This window comes from Gavialis gangeticus, unplaced genomic scaffold (assembly GCF_001723915.1).
Source record: "Gavialis gangeticus isolate Ggan-Ray unplaced genomic scaffold, GavGan_comp1, whole genome shotgun sequence".
Classification (NCBI taxonomy): Eukaryota; Metazoa; Chordata; order Crocodylia; family Gavialidae; genus Gavialis; species Gavialis gangeticus.
Window position 1 is genome coordinate 27,247,179 of NW_017729032.1, and position 20,183 is coordinate 27,267,361.

The 20,183-nt window shown below is 41.7% G+C and overlaps 1 protein-coding gene across 4 annotated transcripts in view; it reads left to right on the forward strand.

Annotated features, from left to right (window-relative positions):
* ARHGAP42 (Rho GTPase activating protein 42) overlaps window positions 1-20,183 on the forward strand; it is a 448,389-nt gene that overhangs the window by 359,537 nt on the left and 68,669 nt on the right. For all 4 annotated transcript variants that reach the window (XM_019524224.1, XM_019524221.1, XM_019524223.1 and 1 more), the window contains exons 8-11: window positions 4,820-4,949; window positions 12,262-12,362; window positions 13,049-13,158; window positions 17,234-17,312. In XM_019524224.1, coding sequence (XP_019379769.1) covers window positions 4,820-4,949; window positions 12,262-12,362; window positions 13,049-13,158; window positions 17,234-17,312 — 420 coding nt within the window. The remainder of the gene's footprint in view (window positions 1-4,819; window positions 4,950-12,261; window positions 12,363-13,048; window positions 13,159-17,233; window positions 17,313-20,183) is intronic.

The window sequence follows — 20,183 nt, forward strand, 5'->3', positions numbered from 1 at the left end:
TCACGTGGGGAAATACTTTCATTGACAACAGCAACACAGAGTCTTTAACCTTAACTCTTTCTACTCACAGTTACTACTCACACAGTGGGTCTGACGGTTCTGGCAGAAAAAAAGTTCGGATAGAATAAGCCTCAAGCAGTGAATCAGGAAGACGCAGAGACAGCCTCTCACTGAAAAACCGCAATAGAGATTTCAAAAGGTCTCTTACCTTGGTTTGGTGCCAGGGCTTCAGTGAAGAGATGTCTGTGTCCCAACTGATCATTCCGGGCATCTCTATCCAAGTTACAGCACCAAATTATGGAAGAAATCAAACTTTGTGTTGTGGTTGAATCAGAACTGACAGAGCCAGCTTTTCGTTATTAGGGCTATACTGTGATCACAGGGAGAATTCTGTACAGCAAGGGGAATCGCCCACTTGTCTGTTTCAAAGCATTTCTCGGACTCTTTAAGTTTACAAGCATATTTATACTTAAGACAGAAAAAGAGAAAAAAGGACAACCTTGGAGAAATAAAACAATGGTAAATCACACAGAAATGCAGGCAGTTTACTTAAAGAAAACATCTGTGTACAGGGTAATATATCAAGACTGAACAAGGCATGCAGGAATCCTTACCTCAGAACATGTAACTGAAATAAGCAGTATCAGCACTTCTGGTCTCTGTCTGTTTCTCTAGTCAAGTAGGCCAGAAGCCCAACTAAGTTTACTACCACAGAAGGCAGGAAAATGGCTGGGGTTGGGGCAGGGCTGGACTGCCTGCATCCTGCTGCTGGTTCCCCCTCGGTCCTACTGTCCCTGGCTCCTGTCGTCTTTGACAGGCAGCCAGGAGTAGATAAATACTAATTTTCTAAAATGTTTAGGGGCCTTGTGGGCCAGATAGAATGGCCTGATGGGCCTTGATTCAGAAACACATCATTAAGACAGACACGGTTCACTCTTTAACTTCATATTTTAAGTTTTGTGAGCAGAGATGAACTTGCACATATGTAAATGCTTTTTTGGTCTGATTTTAGGAATGAAGTTATGCACCTGGAAAGTGTTCCAGCTGATGCAGAATGAAGCAGCTCATCTGCTTAATATCACAGCTTGCCTTGACCCCATTGCCCTGCTCTGTCTTCTGTGTTAGCTTCCCACTGAATGTAGGGTTTATTTGAAAGTTTTGCTCCTCATATGCAAAGGGCATCCTTTTACTCTAGTTTTTTGGATATCATTTCTCCTACTCTATGACCATCAGCTCTCAGAGCTGCAGAGTTCCACAGGATAAATGAAATGGTTGACTAGTAGGAGGCAGCATATGAATTTATGAGCTAAAACAGGACCATCAAACTTATCCCATGCCCTGAGCCAGATCCATGGGGCAAGCAGTGACAGCTATGGCTGTGGGACCAGGGGCAGAGGCAGCAGTGGTGGCGCAAGCAGTGGTGGTGGCCAGGGAAGTGGCTGCGAGCCAAGCAACTTCAGAGTGAGCAGGAATGTGTCAGCATAGCTTTCATCCACTTGCCATGAATGGCCATGTCCAGTGGAGGCCCAGCAGTCCCCACCTTTCACTTTCATATCCTAAAATTCCCTGTCCCTCCAGTAGCCTGATGGCCTGGATGGAACACCTGTATGGGCCATATGTTCGATACCCTGAGCCTGAAATTTAGAATACTAGCTAGACCCAGACCAGGTGATTTGAACCCTTAAAAAATTAAGAGGTAACTGTAGATCTCAACACGTTAAAAATAAATGAAAAATCATTTAGTAAGCTTTATTTCCCTTTAGTAAGCCCTACACAGATACACAGCCCTGTTAAATATCCCCCTAGCCATTAGAAGTTGAAAAGGAAGAAAGATTTAGAGAATTACTTAATATTATTTTTAACTTTAAAATACTTATTGTGCTCAGATACTATAGGTCTGAATACCGTATATTTAGGTACACAAGAAATATCTTTTATGCCTGACTAATAATAAATGAATCCAGGATTGCTTTCAACACTCTACAAAAAGAAAAGTAGAGTTCAAATAAATGGAATCCTTTCAACAAGTTTGCATAAAAATTTTTAACCAATGTTTTAATGTTGAGCCAAATTTCGATTCCCATCCATAAAAACCCACAAGGAGGATAAATAAAATTCTACAAGGAACTTTAACATTTTCCTCAGTAGATTCCATTTTACTGTTCTCTTATGCATCACTATTCTATACATACTCTTATAGGGGTCAGTTCCCCTACCAGGAAAGAGTGTGATAGATCATCACCAGATATAAATTGTAGCTTCATTGAATTCAGTGGAGTTATGACAGCTTATACCAGCTCAGGATTTGACTTTTTCGGTTTTGGCTGCCAAGCCTACCAACTTCAGGGTACATGCTGGAGTTGCACACATTATTGCTGTCTCCAAATGAACTGTTATTGGTATGGCTCCAAAGAAAATGTGCTGACAGGACTTCTGCTACTACCAGTTACTGTCTCTGGAATATTTTACAAAGTGGCAGAGGTTTAGGGGTTTCCCAGAATGGGCCTGTCTTGGTATTGGGCTATACTAATGCAGAACTATACTCTTAGGTTTGATGCAAGGGAAAATCTGTCTCACACTTAACCTCTTCCTTTCTACCCTCATTTATACCTGGTATCCCCATTTGGAGCTGGAGCCCAGAGCTAGATCTGCCTGAGGAAGCAGAAGTGGTGTTTCTGAAATGACTAACACTCCCATCATTTTACACCTACACGCAAGTCTGTTTGCAGATATTCCCTCTCCATCTACAGCCTTTCACAACCTCTTTTCCTTTAAAACTGGGTATTTATGAAAGATTTGTTAGTTGAAGGCACAAGAGGTCACTCTTGCTTCACTACAAGGAGAGCAAACGTCCATCCTCCAGTCCAGAGTACTTCATTCTACTCGAATTCTCCAGCAGCCTCCATGGCTGGAGAAACATACATGAAAACATGCTAATACCACCTTCTATGTAGGTGTGCCACGAGAATTTACTGAGTTATTTCCTCTGTTTCACAAATTAATCTCTTTCTCTTATTTAAAAAAGCTTCGAATGCTCTCTAAATAGCTACTGGACTAGTCTCTGCGGAAGTGGGAAAAGGGGTCAAATCTGAGTCAGGCAGAAAGCTTCATAATGACTTCAGTGGTATTTGGAGAAGAGTCGCCCTAGGAGAGAGTGTGGGAGTAGCCATGACTATTCAGGCCTCAGTAACTGGCTAACTACACTCTATTTCAAACCATATGCAATTATGCTGCTGTCTAAAGTCATGAGTATGCTGCAACTTGATTATTTATTGTCTATTAAATCTTTTTTTGCTTGTGGCCTACATTGCCTAGGTTTTAATAAGCACGTATAATACCATACGTCTTCCCAGCACTGTATAGACATTGGCTATTCTCCGATTTAGCAGGGATGTTCTGGGGAATAAATAAAGCCTGCACGTTGCTTCATGTAAACCAGTGTATAACAGCTAAGGATTATAATCATTTTGAATAAACTTGAAAATTAGTTATGAAAAAATGTGCAATTTTCACAAATCCATAAAGACCTGACTGGCCACATCCAGATGAGGACATCTGTGCAGTATGTGTGCATTGCACACATTCAGATATTCTCTGTGCTGCAGTGGAGCAGTGCAGAGGGGTTTTTTTACCCCTAAATATCCAGGGGTCAAAAAAACCCGTGGGGGAAAAAAAGCAGAGGCATGGGCAGCACGCACCGCTGAAAAGCTGAGCCAGGCTGCCCGGAGCCATGCTGCAGCTGCCAGCCAGGCTCCGTGTAGCAGAATTGGCGCTGCTGCAGTCCCAGCAGGGCCCTAGGTAAGGCTCCTGGGATCAGCCCAGTGCTAGCCCCAGCCTCCCCTACCCCACCTGGGGTAACCTGCCACTCACCAGAGCACACGTGGCATGGATGTTCCCCAGGGACAAGTACCAATGGCGCAAGGTTCACCGCTGCTAGTTGTCTCCAGGAAACCAAATGTCTATACCACTGTGCCTTTCTGACCAACTAAGCTAAATCTTGTAAGATACCAAGTGTACTTTCACTGCAGTTTACTGAAGTGCATTCAGCTCTGGCAGGATTTAGGCTTATCCACAACAATCTAGCATACTTTATAATCCCATAGCAGTTCCCTTGTACAATCTGCTTTAGGTATGTGGTGGGAGGCAGGGGTTGATTCTGGCCCATTGATTTCAGTTAAGGCAAAAATGGCATTTGCACATCTAAATGGTGCAGTTCTTTGCTTTATTATCTGTTTGCCTGTACGTATATTTGGCTGCATGGAAAAATTCATGTTCTGGCAGATAGAGCCTTTTTACATACTTGACACATTCTGCCACTCTAAACATGACTTATCTTTCCTTACATAAATAAGTTGTACCTTGATACACAGTTAATATGGTCTTGTTCTGAGATTCTCAGAATGATGTTAGTATGCATAGATGGGTTTCTGAGATTGGCATTGACATGAGAGCGAGTGTGCTAAGAAATAGTTTTTTAAGGCCAGTGACCTTTTGAATTCCCCTGTTAACTCTGAATTTCCTTGATACTTGTGGAAGTAAGTAATTGTCTTGAAGGCTCACTGACATGCTGTAGAGAATACAGAGTGAAGGTTATCTTTTACATCCCAGTTATCAGCATAACTGGGGCAAAAATAAATGTATTGTCCTTCAGAGAATTGTCCCAATTTCTCTAAATGTGGCCCAATAGTAGTAGTAGTAGTAGTATAGTAGTAATAGTAGTAGTAGCAATAATATTTGATCTCTTTCTATAATTATTACCTTAAATACTGAATGAACTATTGAGTTTCTAGGGTGTTTTCACTCTTTTTATTTGTCTTAGACACGGAATAATTTTGAAAGTACTAGGCAAGAAGTGGAGCGACTGATGCAGAGAATGAAATCTGCCAGCCAGGATTACCGACCACCAAGTCAGTGGACCATGGAAGGCTATCTCTATGTCCAGGAGAAGCGTGAGTAATAGTATATGCACATATATACCCAACTTTGAAAACTGCTTTACTGTTTGCCACTTTTAAAGTGTGCTGAGAAAAAACATAAAATCTGGACAGGGCAAATTATGGGTTTTCTATCTATTTTGTTTGCTTATGCTTTGGAAAAGTCTGACCCATAGGAATACTGAGAACTTCCCCAAGATGTGTCTGATGCCACCTAAACATAGGCTGGAGGAAAAAGTAGAGAAGCCTATTTTATTAAAACTAATAAACTAGCTTCTTGGCTCCCTCCCTTACCTCAGGGAACCCATTGTCACTGTCTCTGTCTGTGTGTAACAGAACCTTGTGGAGGTGATGTGTTTTAAGAGGTCATTGAGGGATCAGGCAAGTAGGCAAGGAAGAGCATGTCTGTACTGACTGCGCTGGCCCTGAGAGCCCTATTGCCTACTTATTCCTACTCTATATTTACCATATCCCAGAAAGTAGGCATTGCAGCAATAGCTCAGGGCATCCTAAGGGTCTCTGCCATGGGCATTCTAATAGCTGTGTCCTCATGACTGCTCTAATGTGGCTGTGTTTTAACATAAGAGCATGTGCAGAGCAGAAGCCAGTGGGTGAGACACGCTCCTCAGAAGGACTCTTGGGTTGTACATGAAGCAATGTAGGCAGGCCCGCAGGGACTATTCCATGAGCAAGTTGGGTTAAACTCACAATGTAGACCCTTTGAAGCAAAAAAACCCAAAACCTTAATATGTGAGAGCAACCATATGAATTACAAAAGCAAAAGGAAATTGGATTATTAGTTTGTTGTGTGTAGGCCTGTTCATTTGCATGTAAATGATAATAAGAATGAAGCAGTGTCCGAACAAGTTAAAGAAATAGAATTAAAATGTGCAGACTTAGCAAAAATACACTGCCAGGAGCTTACCAATAAATGACAAAGGGAAGGGAAAATCGAATCAAAAACCATAAACAGTGAATAGTCAGAGCAGTTTGACTCTCATCTGAGAAAATGCCGTCCTGGAAACCAAAAACTGAAGACAAGGGGAGGAATAGCTGTGTGTGATGTTCCAAATACCACTGTTAAGATCAAATACAACATAGACAATCTGCCTGAGTTAGCTGTACAGAAATCACGCTACACCCTCAGTAAAGCCATTCCCATCCTATATGCTATCTCAAATTTATTGTGTATGATGTGGGTCAAGCTGGTGCTGGCAAATGACAATAAACATGGTTTAGGTATTCTGTGTGATGTGCAAGTTTGTATTTCATTTAAACAGTGATAAATCTTTAGTATAGCTTATCCTATAAATCCATTTTTTTACTCTCTTGTAAAAGTAGGAACTTTCTGGGCCTAATATTAAAAGGCAGGGTATCTGGAACTGGTCTCAATGGTCAGTGTAGATTCAGTTATGAGGGTCTGCTTCCTCCCACCACCCACCCAATGAGCCTACATCAAGAGTCTGTATAGTGCTATAGATAATTGATTTTCCCAGACTAATTGGTTCATGAAAAGCTCACCTCACAAGCCTGAGCTCCTATTATATATACGAGCCAAACGAAGGGAGATAAGGTGCTGATGTTAGTTAACCTGGTTCACTGTTAGCAAAAGCTACACTAAAGAGTTTTGAGCAGATCCTGTATATGTTAATTGAATAATAATACAAGTCTTTGTTAAGTGGGAATTGCACAAGGCACTATTATTGGGAGAGCAAGAAAGGAGAGAAATGCTGGGCACATGCAGTGCTTCATTAAATAGTGAGAGGCCAACCTGACATCCTCTCACTGAAAGGAGATTTGGTCATTAGTTTACTTCGGTAAAAAATAACAGTCTGTCATCTCTGCCTCAGAGAGATTTCCTTATACTGGTGTTAGCCTTCCACAACCAGTTATTAAGGATGCTGTCAAAAAAAAGTATAGTTAATAAGTACTGCCTTCAAGGGCAAAACTCTGCATATCTATTATTAGTAGTGCACAAGACACAAAATTTATTATTGCAAAGGATGGTATAAATTCACTATCAAATAAGGCTATTTTTTTCCAAAAAGTAAACTTACAAAATGCTACAACAAACATATAGAAACAGCAGTATGAGGATGAGATAGTGGAGCACTTGGGTACCTCTCTGTACAAAATATTGATGTGTATAAGATAGCAACATGTACAGAAAAAAAATCTATAAAGTTTATTTGAAAATGTTTGCCCTTATAATGCAAGAGTTGGTAAAACACTGCCATGGTTAAAAGTATATTAGAAGAATCATCCATTTATATATAAAAAAAAAAATTGTTCAGAAATAAAATAACCAAGCATTGGGGCTATTTCGTTTTTGTCTTGTGAAATACAGGTGAGGAGAGATGCTTCTCTGAGCATATTTGCATGACAGGCATGTATGTTTGCATGTTTAGAATCGTGGGTTCTCAACCAAATGACTTACGAGACTAATGAATTCTTTGAAAACATCATTGCCTTTGTGGATGGGCACCTCTACAAGGCAAATCTGTAGTAATTGACACAGAATTATGATGATATTTTTAACATCTGTAGTTTTAAAAATTAACAGGTTTACATTTTAATAAAAAATGTTACCGTAGCAACACCTTTCATTAAAAAACAAAGCCGTATGTCCAGTCGCATGCTGTAACTGCCAAATTTTGCCCTTGATATGCCCCTGCACTTTCCATTGAAATTATCGAAAATTGTACATGTGGCTTGAGGATGCCATCTCAACCCTTTCTTATTTTAAATGTATTTAGTAATCAAGTGCATTAGAGTTTTTTGGTGCTGGCTTGTTGCTATAGTGACTTAGGTTGCAGTCACATAAATTTTACAAGCACAGTCCCCATAAAGCTCAGTAGTTGAATGGAAAGTGTCTGAAGCACATTTTGGTTCTATGGGAAACATTTATTTTCTTTTTGAGCTTGCTTTTTCATAGCAAAGGTGTCTCCTTTGATCAGAATCTGTATCTGAACATGCAGGGTAGCCTAGTCTGGAGCAGGAGAGTAGCTACACTGAACAAGCAAACCTGAATTATTCTGTTTTCAGTGGTGCTGCACTCCTACTGGATGTGTTTCCCAGACTTCTGGAGGCATATGCCATGTTTTTTTGTGCTGCAGTAAGGTGAACTGGTCTCTGATTCTTTTTTAGGCATACAACAATAATTGTGAGAAGCAGTGGAGGGCTGTCTGTATTTGAGTGTTGTAGGTTTGAATCCTCAGTGCAGGTGAAGGGCTGGCTACAGGACATCATGAAAGATGAATCTGAACTCTAAGAAAACTTCAGTGAAAGGGCTTTGTGGGCAGGGAGAAGTGGGATTCAGGATAATTCCTGGGCAAGAACCTAGGGTAGTTCTGCAATGAAGACAAGCTATTGGTCAGTAATAAAAAAGGGCTTCAGGATAGGATTAAGCTATGGCTTCTTCAGGATGAGTTGTAAAAGATAGGCCACACCAATAAGAGAATACTGAAAAACCTTATGCAGATATACTAGACAGTATCCCTTTGACTCCCTATGGCTGTTTTTAGTGGTTCTGCTGGAATGTGTGCAGCAGTTAGTTTGTAGGTAGTTTGACCTTTTGTTCCTTTTCTTGCCAATACTAAACTGTGCTGTTCTACCAGAAAATGTATTTCTAGCCTTTATTTGCAAAAACATCCTCAATTTAAAACCATTCCCAAGAGTCAGAGTTAGTCATGGCACCTTTTCTTACAGCTATGGTATTCATAATACTCTCACCACAAAGTCATGCTTCCACTGATCTCCTTAGTACAGTCCCACTCCAAATGACAGGAGACAAGAAGGTCTTCACTGAGTTTCTGCTTCTAACAGTCAGGATCTTCTCTCCATGCTTTCCTCACTTTTGGAGCTCTTGCTCTTTTCATAGAACTCTTCCACCAACTTTATGGGAAGAAACATGATCCCTGAGACAGTTCTTTTTCCCAAGGGGTCTGAGAGAGAATTTCTGTAAGAGCACCAAAGATATTGCTTATCTTTGACAGGCACAGTTGGGAGCTGAAAAGCAGTCCCCAGGAGAATGTGTTTTGACTTCATGATTTCATGACTGTTGTGTCCAAGTTTGTGGGTTGTCAGCCATTCTTTCAACAGAAAGTACACCTGAAAGGCAAAATGGAGTGAAAGCTCCTGTTCTGTAACGTTACTACCCAGGCAGACGTGGTTACAGAAACTTACCATGCCAGTATTTGGAGAGTACCTGATTAGTGGCTCACTTCTCTCTGTCTAGCTTCTGGAGAAAATCAGACCCTGGACTGTTAAATTGCTCAATTACATTAAGATGCTTGAACTTTAAGCTTAAGGAGCCAGTAATAAGAGGACCAGAGACAGTCCAGTAAACACGGGAGTTTGAGTGGGACTTTGCTGAGTGAATTTGCCTAGCCACTTTCTTGTCCATCCTTCACTGCTAGCTTCCTGAATGGTAGCAGACAAAGGAAGAAAAAGGCATTTTCTAAGATATAGAAGCAGAAGAGGAAAAAGGAGCTAGCAGGAGAATCGATGGAATGGCTGGAAGATATCACATTGCCAAAGCCCCTGCTCTGCCAGCTCGTCCTTTTTTTCTTTTTTACCTGTGTGCACTCTGTCCAGGTTTGCCACTGACCACCAAGGCTTCCACCCAGGTCCTGATCTGGCTTTGCAAATGTGGCCTGCATGTCCCTGCCAGAAACAGCCAGCTGGGGTGCTGCTTGTGCCTCCTGGTGGATTCTCTTAGGAATAAGGTAAAGGAGCAGCAGGAGGAGGTGAACAAGCCAGAAGCATCTGTGAGCTTGAGGTCTTCATTTATTTAATACACAGCTAGACCTCCCACACCCTGGAGAGGGATAGCTAGAGCAGGCATTAGAAGACAAAGAAAACCCAGATACTCAGGATGGTGGAAACTGGCAGCTTGTCTTCTCTGAGAGCAGACTGCGTTTCTCTTCTAAACTTGAAGCTGTTCAGGTGGAGAACAGGTATGAAGCCCCAACATCAGACAAGAAGCAGCCTACTCCAGTGACAAGAGAGGCCAAGCCATGTATCCCAAGATGTGGCAGGATTGAGACTACTACCACAGAGTAAGCAACAGCTGGTGGTGGCTGGTAACTCCCTTCAGCAGGGCATGAAGGCATCCATCTGCTGCCCTGCCCTATTGGCTCCAGAGGTCTGTGGCCTGCCAGGACCCTGCATCTGAGACATCCCAGAAAGGTTACCCAGACTGACTCATCCAGCCCTCTGGGCACTAATGATACTGCATGGTAGTTAAGTAGGAAAAAACTGAAGATCCTAACATAACTGGGATTATGGAGACATGATGGGATAGCTCACGTGACTAGACTACTGTTGTGGATGGTGTCACAAATTCACCATATCCTGAGGTGTTTCTTGGATGTCATGTATGTTTTCTTGAGTTGATTTTATTGATCTGGTGTGTGTGGTTTTGATAGATGGCATTAAGCTGCAGTTAGCCTTATATTGGGTATAAATATATATTTATGTGCCATAGTAGGTCCAGGGTTGCATAACATGATAATGATTTTAGGTGTTGCTCCCTAAACAGAGTTTCACATCTGTCAAACAATAAAAATCGAAATGGCTGAGAGAAGTGATCACTGAGAATTAGCGTCTGACATACATATGTTTGATGGTCAGTCAAATACACCCTTGCAAACATAGTCCAAGGCACATAAGTCAGCCCCTTCTAGATGATGATGAATCAACTTTTAAAAAGATAGACCAGTAGCAAGAATGAAAACTGAAAATAGGCTATTCAGGGAAGGACATTATTCACAATTGGAGAAGTAAATGAGAGTTGGTATCCTAATGATACTGGGTTAGCAATTTGTCTGAAAGGATGTTGATACTCTCTGGATCATAACCGGACCAGGAGAGACTTCTAATCTAGTAAGCGCGCGCGCGCACACACACACACACAGGGCAGCAAGTCATATATATAATATGGGCTCCCCAAGAATCCAGTTGATAATGTATATAAATGACCAGATAAGAAAATATACTTAAGCCTTGCTATGAGAGCAACTGTTTTTTCTAAAGTTTCCTGGATATAAGGGACTTTAGTCACTCATCTTGCAGGCTCAGTTGAACAGGCTGACAGAATTTGCAGGATGACCTGACAGGGAAGTCAAAGTCAACAGCTGCTTTCTAACCTGTGGATCTGAGCAGATCTTAGAGCTAAGATGCAGAGATAAAGTAAAATCATTGTTCTAATATTTTATTTTATTTTGTTTATTTTGTTTTGTGTATATATATATATATATATATATATATGAATGTAGCTTAACATATGGTTGCTGATATTTTATGATTTTTCTTGGCTTTATAATAAATCTTTTTGGTATTCTTTATAGCTTGCCTTTTATCAGTGGTTGGTATGATTTCAGAATATTTACCTAAATAGGCAGGCCTCTTCTCTAGAAATCTCTAATTTCTAAGCACATGACTGAAAAAGGTAGCAATCTTCTCTGTTTAGGTGGCAGGTACCTTGGGCAAAGAAATTGGCCCCTTGGCATCCCTTGGCACAGTTTTGTCTGTTCTCAGTGGTCAAGCAGCAGACTTCCATGAGTGATCAGGTGCTGAAGGACATCCCTGTAGGCGTGAAAGTAGACTGGGGGCATGCCTCAAATAGGAGCTGAGTCAGGGTGTGCTACAGATGTATATAACTTGTTTAAGAAGGATAAGCAGGGGGAAAAAGGAGATACTGCCTAATAAATAAAGGAGGTATGTGTTTATTCTGAAGCACAGTATGAAATGGGAAGTAGGTAAGTGCAATTCTCTAGTCAAAGGTCAGAAGGGAGAGCAACAGAGGGATGTCATGGTTTTAAAAAGGCCCTTTTAAGGGTCAGGAAAAAGCTATCCCAGTGAGATGGAAGAATAGGAAATGTAATAAATGAGAAAGAACTTTGTCACTACAGTGGTGATTAAGGATTGGAACAGGCATTCTGAAGAAATTGTTGAATCTCCATCCTTGGAAATTTTCAAGAGCAGGTTAGAAAGACACTTGGCTGGGACAGATGTCTCCTTTTTTCCCCTCCCTGTCCTTCCATTAATCAGGGATCCTGCCTTGAGTAAGGAGCTGAACTGGTAGGATTTCATAAGGTCCTTTGCAGCCCTGCCCCCTTATGTGACGTGATCCCAAGAGATGTGTTCAAGGTTATAAAATCAGTACGTGTCACATCCTGAAATAGGAAAGAGAATTTTCTCAAAGTGCTGCACTGTACCTCTTTTACATTGCATCTCTTCTACTGTATATAGCTATAACACTACATAAAATTATTATAACATTTCTGAATGGCTTTTTTTTAAATATTATTTTTCTTCTATCTAGGACCCATTGGATTTACTTGGATAAAACATTACTGTACTTATGATAAAGGGACAAAAACTTTTACAATGAGTCTAGCTGAAACAAAGTCTGGTGGGAAAGTCGTGAGTATTGCATTGAGTTATACCCTAAATTGTATATGAACTTTTGTATATGAAGACATCAGCAAGACGTATAAGGAAAATAGTATTTAATCTATCAGAGGCATTCAGGTGAACAAATGAAGAGTTGGTTTTGCAATAAAATGATTAACATTGGAAAATGTTTTTACATATGAAACTAAAGGTCGTATTACATATTGGAAATAAAATTACCTACCTTTTATGTAATATATTCAGAAACTATTACTATTGTAGTCCTGTTTCCCATGGTATATCAACTGACACGAAAACTACAGGACTTAGCACAGAAACAGGATTTAAATGTCCTCATCTTTGTATTTTTAAAAAATGTTTATAATCTAATCAGATCAAGATATATGGATTTTGGACTACTGCATACCAGCAGGTTTCCTTGTAGCGGTGCATGTATTCCCAAAGTGTAATTTCAAATTTAGATGTTTGATCTGAAATAAGTACACAATTATATGAAGAAGAAGCTATTTAAATTATATTAATATACAATATGCATAACATGTTGGGATGATTGTAAATGTTTATATAATGTTAAGTCTTTAAGCATATTCATATAGTTAATGTCATGTGGTTAAACTTAAAGATCAGAGCCCTGCTGTCACAACATTGTTTCTATGTACTAATTTCCCTGTTTCTTTCTTATGCTTCTTTTATAGAATGGCCTTGTTACAAGCTCACCAGAAATACTCAAGTTAAAATCCTGTATCAGAAGAAAGACAGATTCAATCGATAAACGTTTCTGTTTTGATATTGAAGTATTTGAAAGGTCTGATTTTTTTTAATTATTATTTTTAATCAAATTAATTTAATTATCATGCTATAAAATAGCAGTACTTCTGGACAATATGTGGTTCTTATTATAACAGCCACAAAATATTTCTCCATTTATCTGTGTACAAATGAGGACAAATTTGCAAGAGTAAGCACCTAGTTTCTCCACACTTACTTTTCTGACCAAAGAATGGATAACATTGTCTATGTGATCTTATCATAGTTAATATACTAAGCTGGGTACATAAAAATGGATTTTTGTAGCCCTTAAGTTTCAATTAGAAAGGCTGGTTTTAGAAATTTGTCTCATAAATCTTTCTTAGACATGCTTTTGTTTTCCCCACTTCTTTCTCTGAGATACAGGAGTTCTTCACTTAAAGTTTGCAATTGTAAATGAATTGTTACAATACTGTTTTTATCTAAAGTAAAAGAGAGAACTTATTTTTCCCATAAGCTGAAATAATTGCATAAATGTTTCCCCAAGTACTACTGTACACATTTAATTGTCCAAAATGAAGAGAAACAGTTTTGAATATTTGTGAGAAAATACATATGGACAATACTCTATGAAATTAATCTTTATTCATTAAGAAATTGGAACTTGATAACTGGAGAGAAATACTGAATAAACATCTTCCTTAAAGTCTTGGTGAACTAAGCAGGGATAATAAATTCACACACTTAATATAATTCTTGCTTGGTCATTCTCTAAAAGACTGCAGTATTTTCTTGAATATAAGATGACCATGAATATAAGATGGTCCTCTAATAATTGGATTCTTTATATGTAATTTTAATAAATTTATTATAAATTTCCAGATATAGAATCTAATTATTGGAGGTTTGCCTTGAATTTGCCCCCCCCCACTGCTACACCAAGAAAAGTAAATCTGAGAGGCGCCATCCTCCTTGCAGCCCCTTCCCCTCCTCCTCACTCTCAGACCCTCCTCTCCCTGGGCGCATCCAGACGAGTGTGCACATGCCTCTTAGAGCATCTCAAAGTCATTTGAGACGCTGCAAGAGGCACATGTGGGACCAAAAAACCATTCCCTGAGGGTCCAAAAATATCCAGAGGTCAAAAAATATGTGTTTTTGTTGTTGTTATTGTTGGGGTTTTTTTAGAGTGCTGGGACACTGGGGCCCAGCAAGGCAGTCATCAGGGGTGCTGCAGGAGCCATTAGGGGACAGGGCCAGGTGGGGATCAGGGGGGAGACAGGAGCCAGCAGGGGATGTGTATGGGCGGTGCAGCGATCCGGGGGGCTTGGGAAGCGGGCAGGGGATGGGGCCTGTGGGGGGGTCCCACATGATCCTCTCCTCCCTCCTCCAGACCCTCCCACCTCCTACTCACTGGCACAGAGCTCAGGTCCAGCTCCCTGCGGCTGGCATGCTGCCTGTCCTGGACTGGCAGGGAGCATGCTTCAGCACCAGAGTGAGGGCCAGCCATAGAGATGCTCTGGCTGGCTGCCTGAATAGCTCTGTGGAGCACCTGAGGCTCATTTGCCCCACTTTTTTCACCCGGGATATTTTTTGACCCTTGGATATCCAGGAGTCTAATTTTGTCCCCGCGCTATGAATTTGCAGTGCAGGGAGCGTTTTTTTTGTTCATGCAGGTGCCTCTTGCAGTGTCTCAAAGGGCTTTGAGATGCTGCAAGAGGCATATGCATGCTCATCTGCATGTACCTCCTGAGTGCAAATAGAAGTGAGGGGCAAATTTAAAACACTGACTTTGAAATAAACATGCCTGTACTAATTTGTATTTCGGCAAATGGACTTATTTCATCCAGAATTGATGCACTTTACCTTTTTTGAAACTGCTGAAAGTTTTAGCACAGGTACTCCATAAACCCACTTTTAAACAGCACTTTTGTATTTATTTATAGGCAACTAGTCCAAAGCCAAAATGCTTATGATTTATCATATAGTTCATTGGGCTCGGCCACAGCAGAGTCAACAATGGTTCAAGCCATGGTGACTCCATAGTTCAGCACTGCTCAGTATGTATACTCCCCCACAAAGAATCCATATGCTAATTAGCACCCCACTTGTAATTGGAATTGGGTGTTCTTGTCATAAGTCCTGGGATCCTTCAAAAATATATATGCAGATGAGGTGAAGGCCACCTGGTCTGGCTCCACCTCATGGATGGCAGGGCCACACTAATCATATGTTTTGTTGGATATATGGATGTAATCATATGTCTTGTTGTGACAGGCTGAAGGTGGGGGAAGAGGTGGGGAGACAGAAGGATTCTCTGTTTGGGGCCCCATTTTGTTATATTTGCCAGACAGTTAAAGCTGGTAAAGAATCAAACATAATTGGAAATGGCAGCTGTGGGTGGGAAGATGAAATTGAAATGTATTAAATGCTGTGGCTCACCATGACTTGAAAAAGAATTGCCCCTGAGGGGGACTGGACACATCTACACATATGTTTTAATGACTGTTAGTGTAAGTGTATTCTACTGCCCATTAAAGCATCATGGCAAAAACAGTGCTAATACACTAATGCTCTGTAGAATTAGTCGCTTGCACATTAAGTGTCACTAAAAAGATCTTTGCTTTTGCTGCTGTGCATTAGAGCAGCCTCATGTGCCTTTATGTAATACCTCCCATTAAAGGTACTTAATACATAGTAACAAAAGTGCATTAATGAGCATGTAGACATGTCCACTGAGCACATATTTTTTATTCAGATGGGCTGCACCAACCTATGCTAGTGCAAGATTCCCATCAGTAGGTCTGCCCAATATGGATTATATGTTTATAGTCATGCTTACTGTTGGCTGCATTTAATCAGTTTCACAGTTGGTTACCATTACTGATCACATGCTGTTTTTAGCAGCAGTTTAATGATAGACAGTGTATTTAATGAGGTTTCTTTGAATGCTGATTGGGGGGAAAAGCCTCATCTCATATTCAAGTAATTATCCTATTTTACCACAATTACAGTAATAATTATATTTGTCAATTTATAAGATGCTAATTTGATAGTAACTCTGCTGTTTATAAAGTACCAAATTATATATATTAGTTTTATATTAAAATAATAAATAAATGTCAAGCATCATAGTCTGGTTTGGAGACATATAGAGATAAACTACTCCATTTGCTACCTCTTAGAGTCTTTTAGGACCCTGGCAAATAGTACATATATGACATAGTTAACATGTCCAGGTTCCAGGACAATGACTGCCTGCCTGATTCTTGCGATGTGGCATGGAAGGATGGGCAATTTTTGGCATGGGGTATAAAATTCCTTAGATCTCAGTCATGCCATTAGTTTATCTCCCAGGAACTGTAATTTTAAAACAATATGAACACAAGCATTATACTCTTTTCTGGTTTTTTCAGAATCAGCAAAGTGACAATTTTGTTTTGGCAAATAAAGCCAGTGTTCTTGAAATTCAAAGGAATTAAATATATCCAACAAAACTATAATAGTAGTAAAGTAGCATGAAGAGTTTTGTCCTTAAATCCATAATAATGTCTTACAGTTCGCTTTAAAGACTGATTTATACAGGATTCAAATAAAACTCTTTATAGTTGCTTGTGTTCACTATGGTTTACTTTAACAAATTATCATATGAAGAGTTTACATCTAAAGGTAATAAATTGTTGTTTCCATACCATAAGCTTCATCAAGATATTACAGACTGCATCTAGCAGCTCACTTGCTCAGAGCCAGCTCAGTATGCTCAGGCTGAGAGAGAGTTAGCTGGATTCTGCCCCTTCTGCTTCCACAGCTACAGAGAAGCATCAGCCTTCTTAGCAGCTATGAGTTACAGCATCTGCTTGCTTCTGCCTACCTTTCCCAAGAAAAATCAGCTTCCCTTGATTAAGACATGAGTACCACTTTTGATTTGGGGGACAGAGGTACATGTGATATGCAAGTAAATACTGTACTTCTCTAATGGCACAAAGTAGTTTATACTTGAAACTAAAGTGATGTCCTTAGTTCTTCCCTGTTGCCCACTGTATGCATGCAATCACGCTTTCTTTATTTTAATGTCCAGGATGCAGATTTGGGGGAAGATAAATAAATTGTAAATAATGTTTGTTTTGTTTTAATAGACCTGGAATCATTACACTGCAGGCTTCTTCAGAATCCAATAGAAAACTTTGGTTGGAAGCTATGGATGGAAAGGAGCCAGTAAGGAAATTTTGTTGTTGTTATGCAGTCTGTTTTCTCATAAAAAATGAGTCAAATTTGTGTGAATTTCAAAATACCTCAAACATATGAGACACATGTACAATTCAGTGCATATATATAGTAAAGTATTTACCTTATGTAGGTGATAAGGTAATTAAAATAGTAAAGTAATAATTAAAGAATGAAACTGAAAAAGGATATCTCCAATCTAAATTCACACTCGGCTTCATTTGCTTCATTACTTAAGGTTTTCACAGTCCAACCAGCTGCATAGTATACTGGCATACAGAATATATGGGCAGAGATATAATTTTGCTCTCCTTGGTGGTATAACAAAAAGTCATCTTGGATGTCAGAAGCCACCAGAGGCCTCCACCCAGATGGAGCCCCTGGCTCTCAGCTGCAGGGGCTACCTGTCGCTTTTTCAGGCTCTGGGCCCCAGGAGCATGGCCACCTCCCCTTGTGAGGTCTGCTTCCTACTGGGGTCTCTGGTGTGCCAGCTGGAGGAGCTCCAGGCCACAGTCCAGAGACTGCATACCATCAGAGACTGTGAGCAAGAGATAGACTCCTAGTGCCAGGCCCTTCTCCCCTGGGAGATGGAGGTAGACCATGGTCTCCCTCCAGGACAAGGGAGGACTTAGTGTCCAGCCCAGGGGTTGGACCAAGGTGGTCAAGGGCCCCAACACCTGCCACACCAAGGCCTCTGCCCCGCTGGAGCTCAGCAACACATACGAACCTCTTGCAGCCCCCACAGAGCCTGCCGAGTTGCCAGCTCCCGCAGGCAACACAGGTTCTACTGTAGCTACTGCCCCCATTCTCCCCAAAACCAAATGCAAAGTTTGTCATGGGAAACTCCATCCTGAGGGGGACTGATGGGGCAATCTGCTGCTCTGACCCCTTAGCCTGGGAAGTCTGATGCTTCCAGGGAGCTCACATCTGAGACATTGAGGAGAAGATCCCTAAACTCCTCCAGCCCACTGACCTCTATTCCATGCTCTTTATCCATGTGGTCACGACAGACATGGCTTGGAGCGCTCCCAGCCAGGTCATGAAGCGTTGCAGGGATTTGGGAGCAGAGCTAAAGAGTCTGGGGGAGCAGGTGGTGTTTTCTTTGATCCTCCCAGTCTTGGGCTATGGGCTGAGGAGGGAGAGGAGGATCCAGGTAGTGAACCAAAGACTGCAGCACTGATGTCATCGGGAAGGCTTTGGCTTCCATGACCACAGTCTGCTTTTTGGTGAGAGAGGCAATGAGCTTCTGGGAAGGGATGGCCTTCACCTCTCTCCGCTGGTGAGTCTCAGCCAGACTGGCTGACCTGCTCCACCGGGCTTTAAACTAAGCCCACCGGGGGATGGAGGAACTACTGCCAAGGCTGGCCCACTGAGCAACCCTTGCAAAACCAGCGGGCCTAGGCACTTAAGGGATCCCACCCCTGCTTCAGCCCTGGATCAATCTGTGGGCAAGGCAAGGGCCCCCAAGGAGACATTTGCCTGCCTGTACACGAATGCCAGGAGCTTGGGGAATAAGCAGGATGAACTCGTCCTCCTGCTTAATACAAATAATTATGATGTCATAGGGATAACAGAGACCTGGTGGGACTCCATCCATGACTGAACCATGGATATAGATGCCTGTACCTTGTAGAGGAGAGATCAAGTAGACAAAAGGGGCGGGGGTGTAGCTCTCTATGTTGAGGAGAGCTACACGTCCCTGCAAGCCGATATTGGCGACCAGGGTGGATGGCTGGAGACTCTCTGGGTTAAAATCCCTAGGGAACAAGGTACAGGGGACATGATGGTGGGAGTCTACTACAGACCTCCCACCCAAAGTCAAGAGCTTGACCAGGAGTTTGCCAGGGAATTGGCTGAGGCCACATGCTCCCGGTCCATGGTTGTCATGGAAGTTTCAACTACCCAGACATCTCATGGGAAGAGCGCTCGGCTAAATCCAAGAGGTCACAAAGCTCCCTCTTGTGCATGAATGACCTCTATCTGGCTTAAGAAATCTACGGGCCAATGAGAGGTAAAGTGCTGCTCGACCTGGTACTGGCAACTGGGGATGACCTAATCAGCGACCTAATGATCAATGGGAAGCTGGGCAACAGCAACCGCAAGCTGATCACCTTCACCATCCTCCATAAAGCTGGCAAGTCAGTTAGCAATACTGAAGTCCTTGACTTTAGGAAAGCTGACTTTGATAAGCTCAGGAGGCTTGTCAGTGAGGCCCTAAGGGACCACAACTCCAAAAGGAGGGGAGTTCAGGAAGAGTGGTTGCTCCTCAAGGCAGTGATCCTCGATGCACAAGCTCAGGCTATTCTGTCTTGGAGGAAAGGCAGCAAAAGGGCACAGCAGCCCCCTTGGCTCTCCAGGGAACTAGCAGACCTCCTGCAGCTAAAAAGAAATGCCTACAAAGGATGGACGATGGGATCCACCTCCAAGGAGGAAGATTTTGCAGTGATCCGATCTGGTCCTGCAGGGAGTGAACCAGGAAAGCCAAGGCTGCGACTGAACTCCAACTGGCTATACATATCAAAGACAATAAAAAGTCCTTTTTTAGATGTGTGGGGAGCTAGAGGAAAAGCAAGGGTAACGTTGGACCCCTGCTAAACCATATTGGACATCTGACAACCGACGCCCAAGAAAAAGCCAACCTATTAAATGGGTACTTTGCATCAGTCCTTCATCAGTCCCTCGGGACACCCATGCCCATTACAGGACAGGGAGGCTCAGGTGAGGGAGATTCCCTGCCCTCCATCAATGCTGACCTCGTGAAGGAACCCGTCGAGAGGCTGGACACCTTCAAGTCAGCCAGCCCTGACAATCTACATCCCAGGGCACTCAAGGAGCTGGCAAGCATCATAGCCCAGCCCCTGG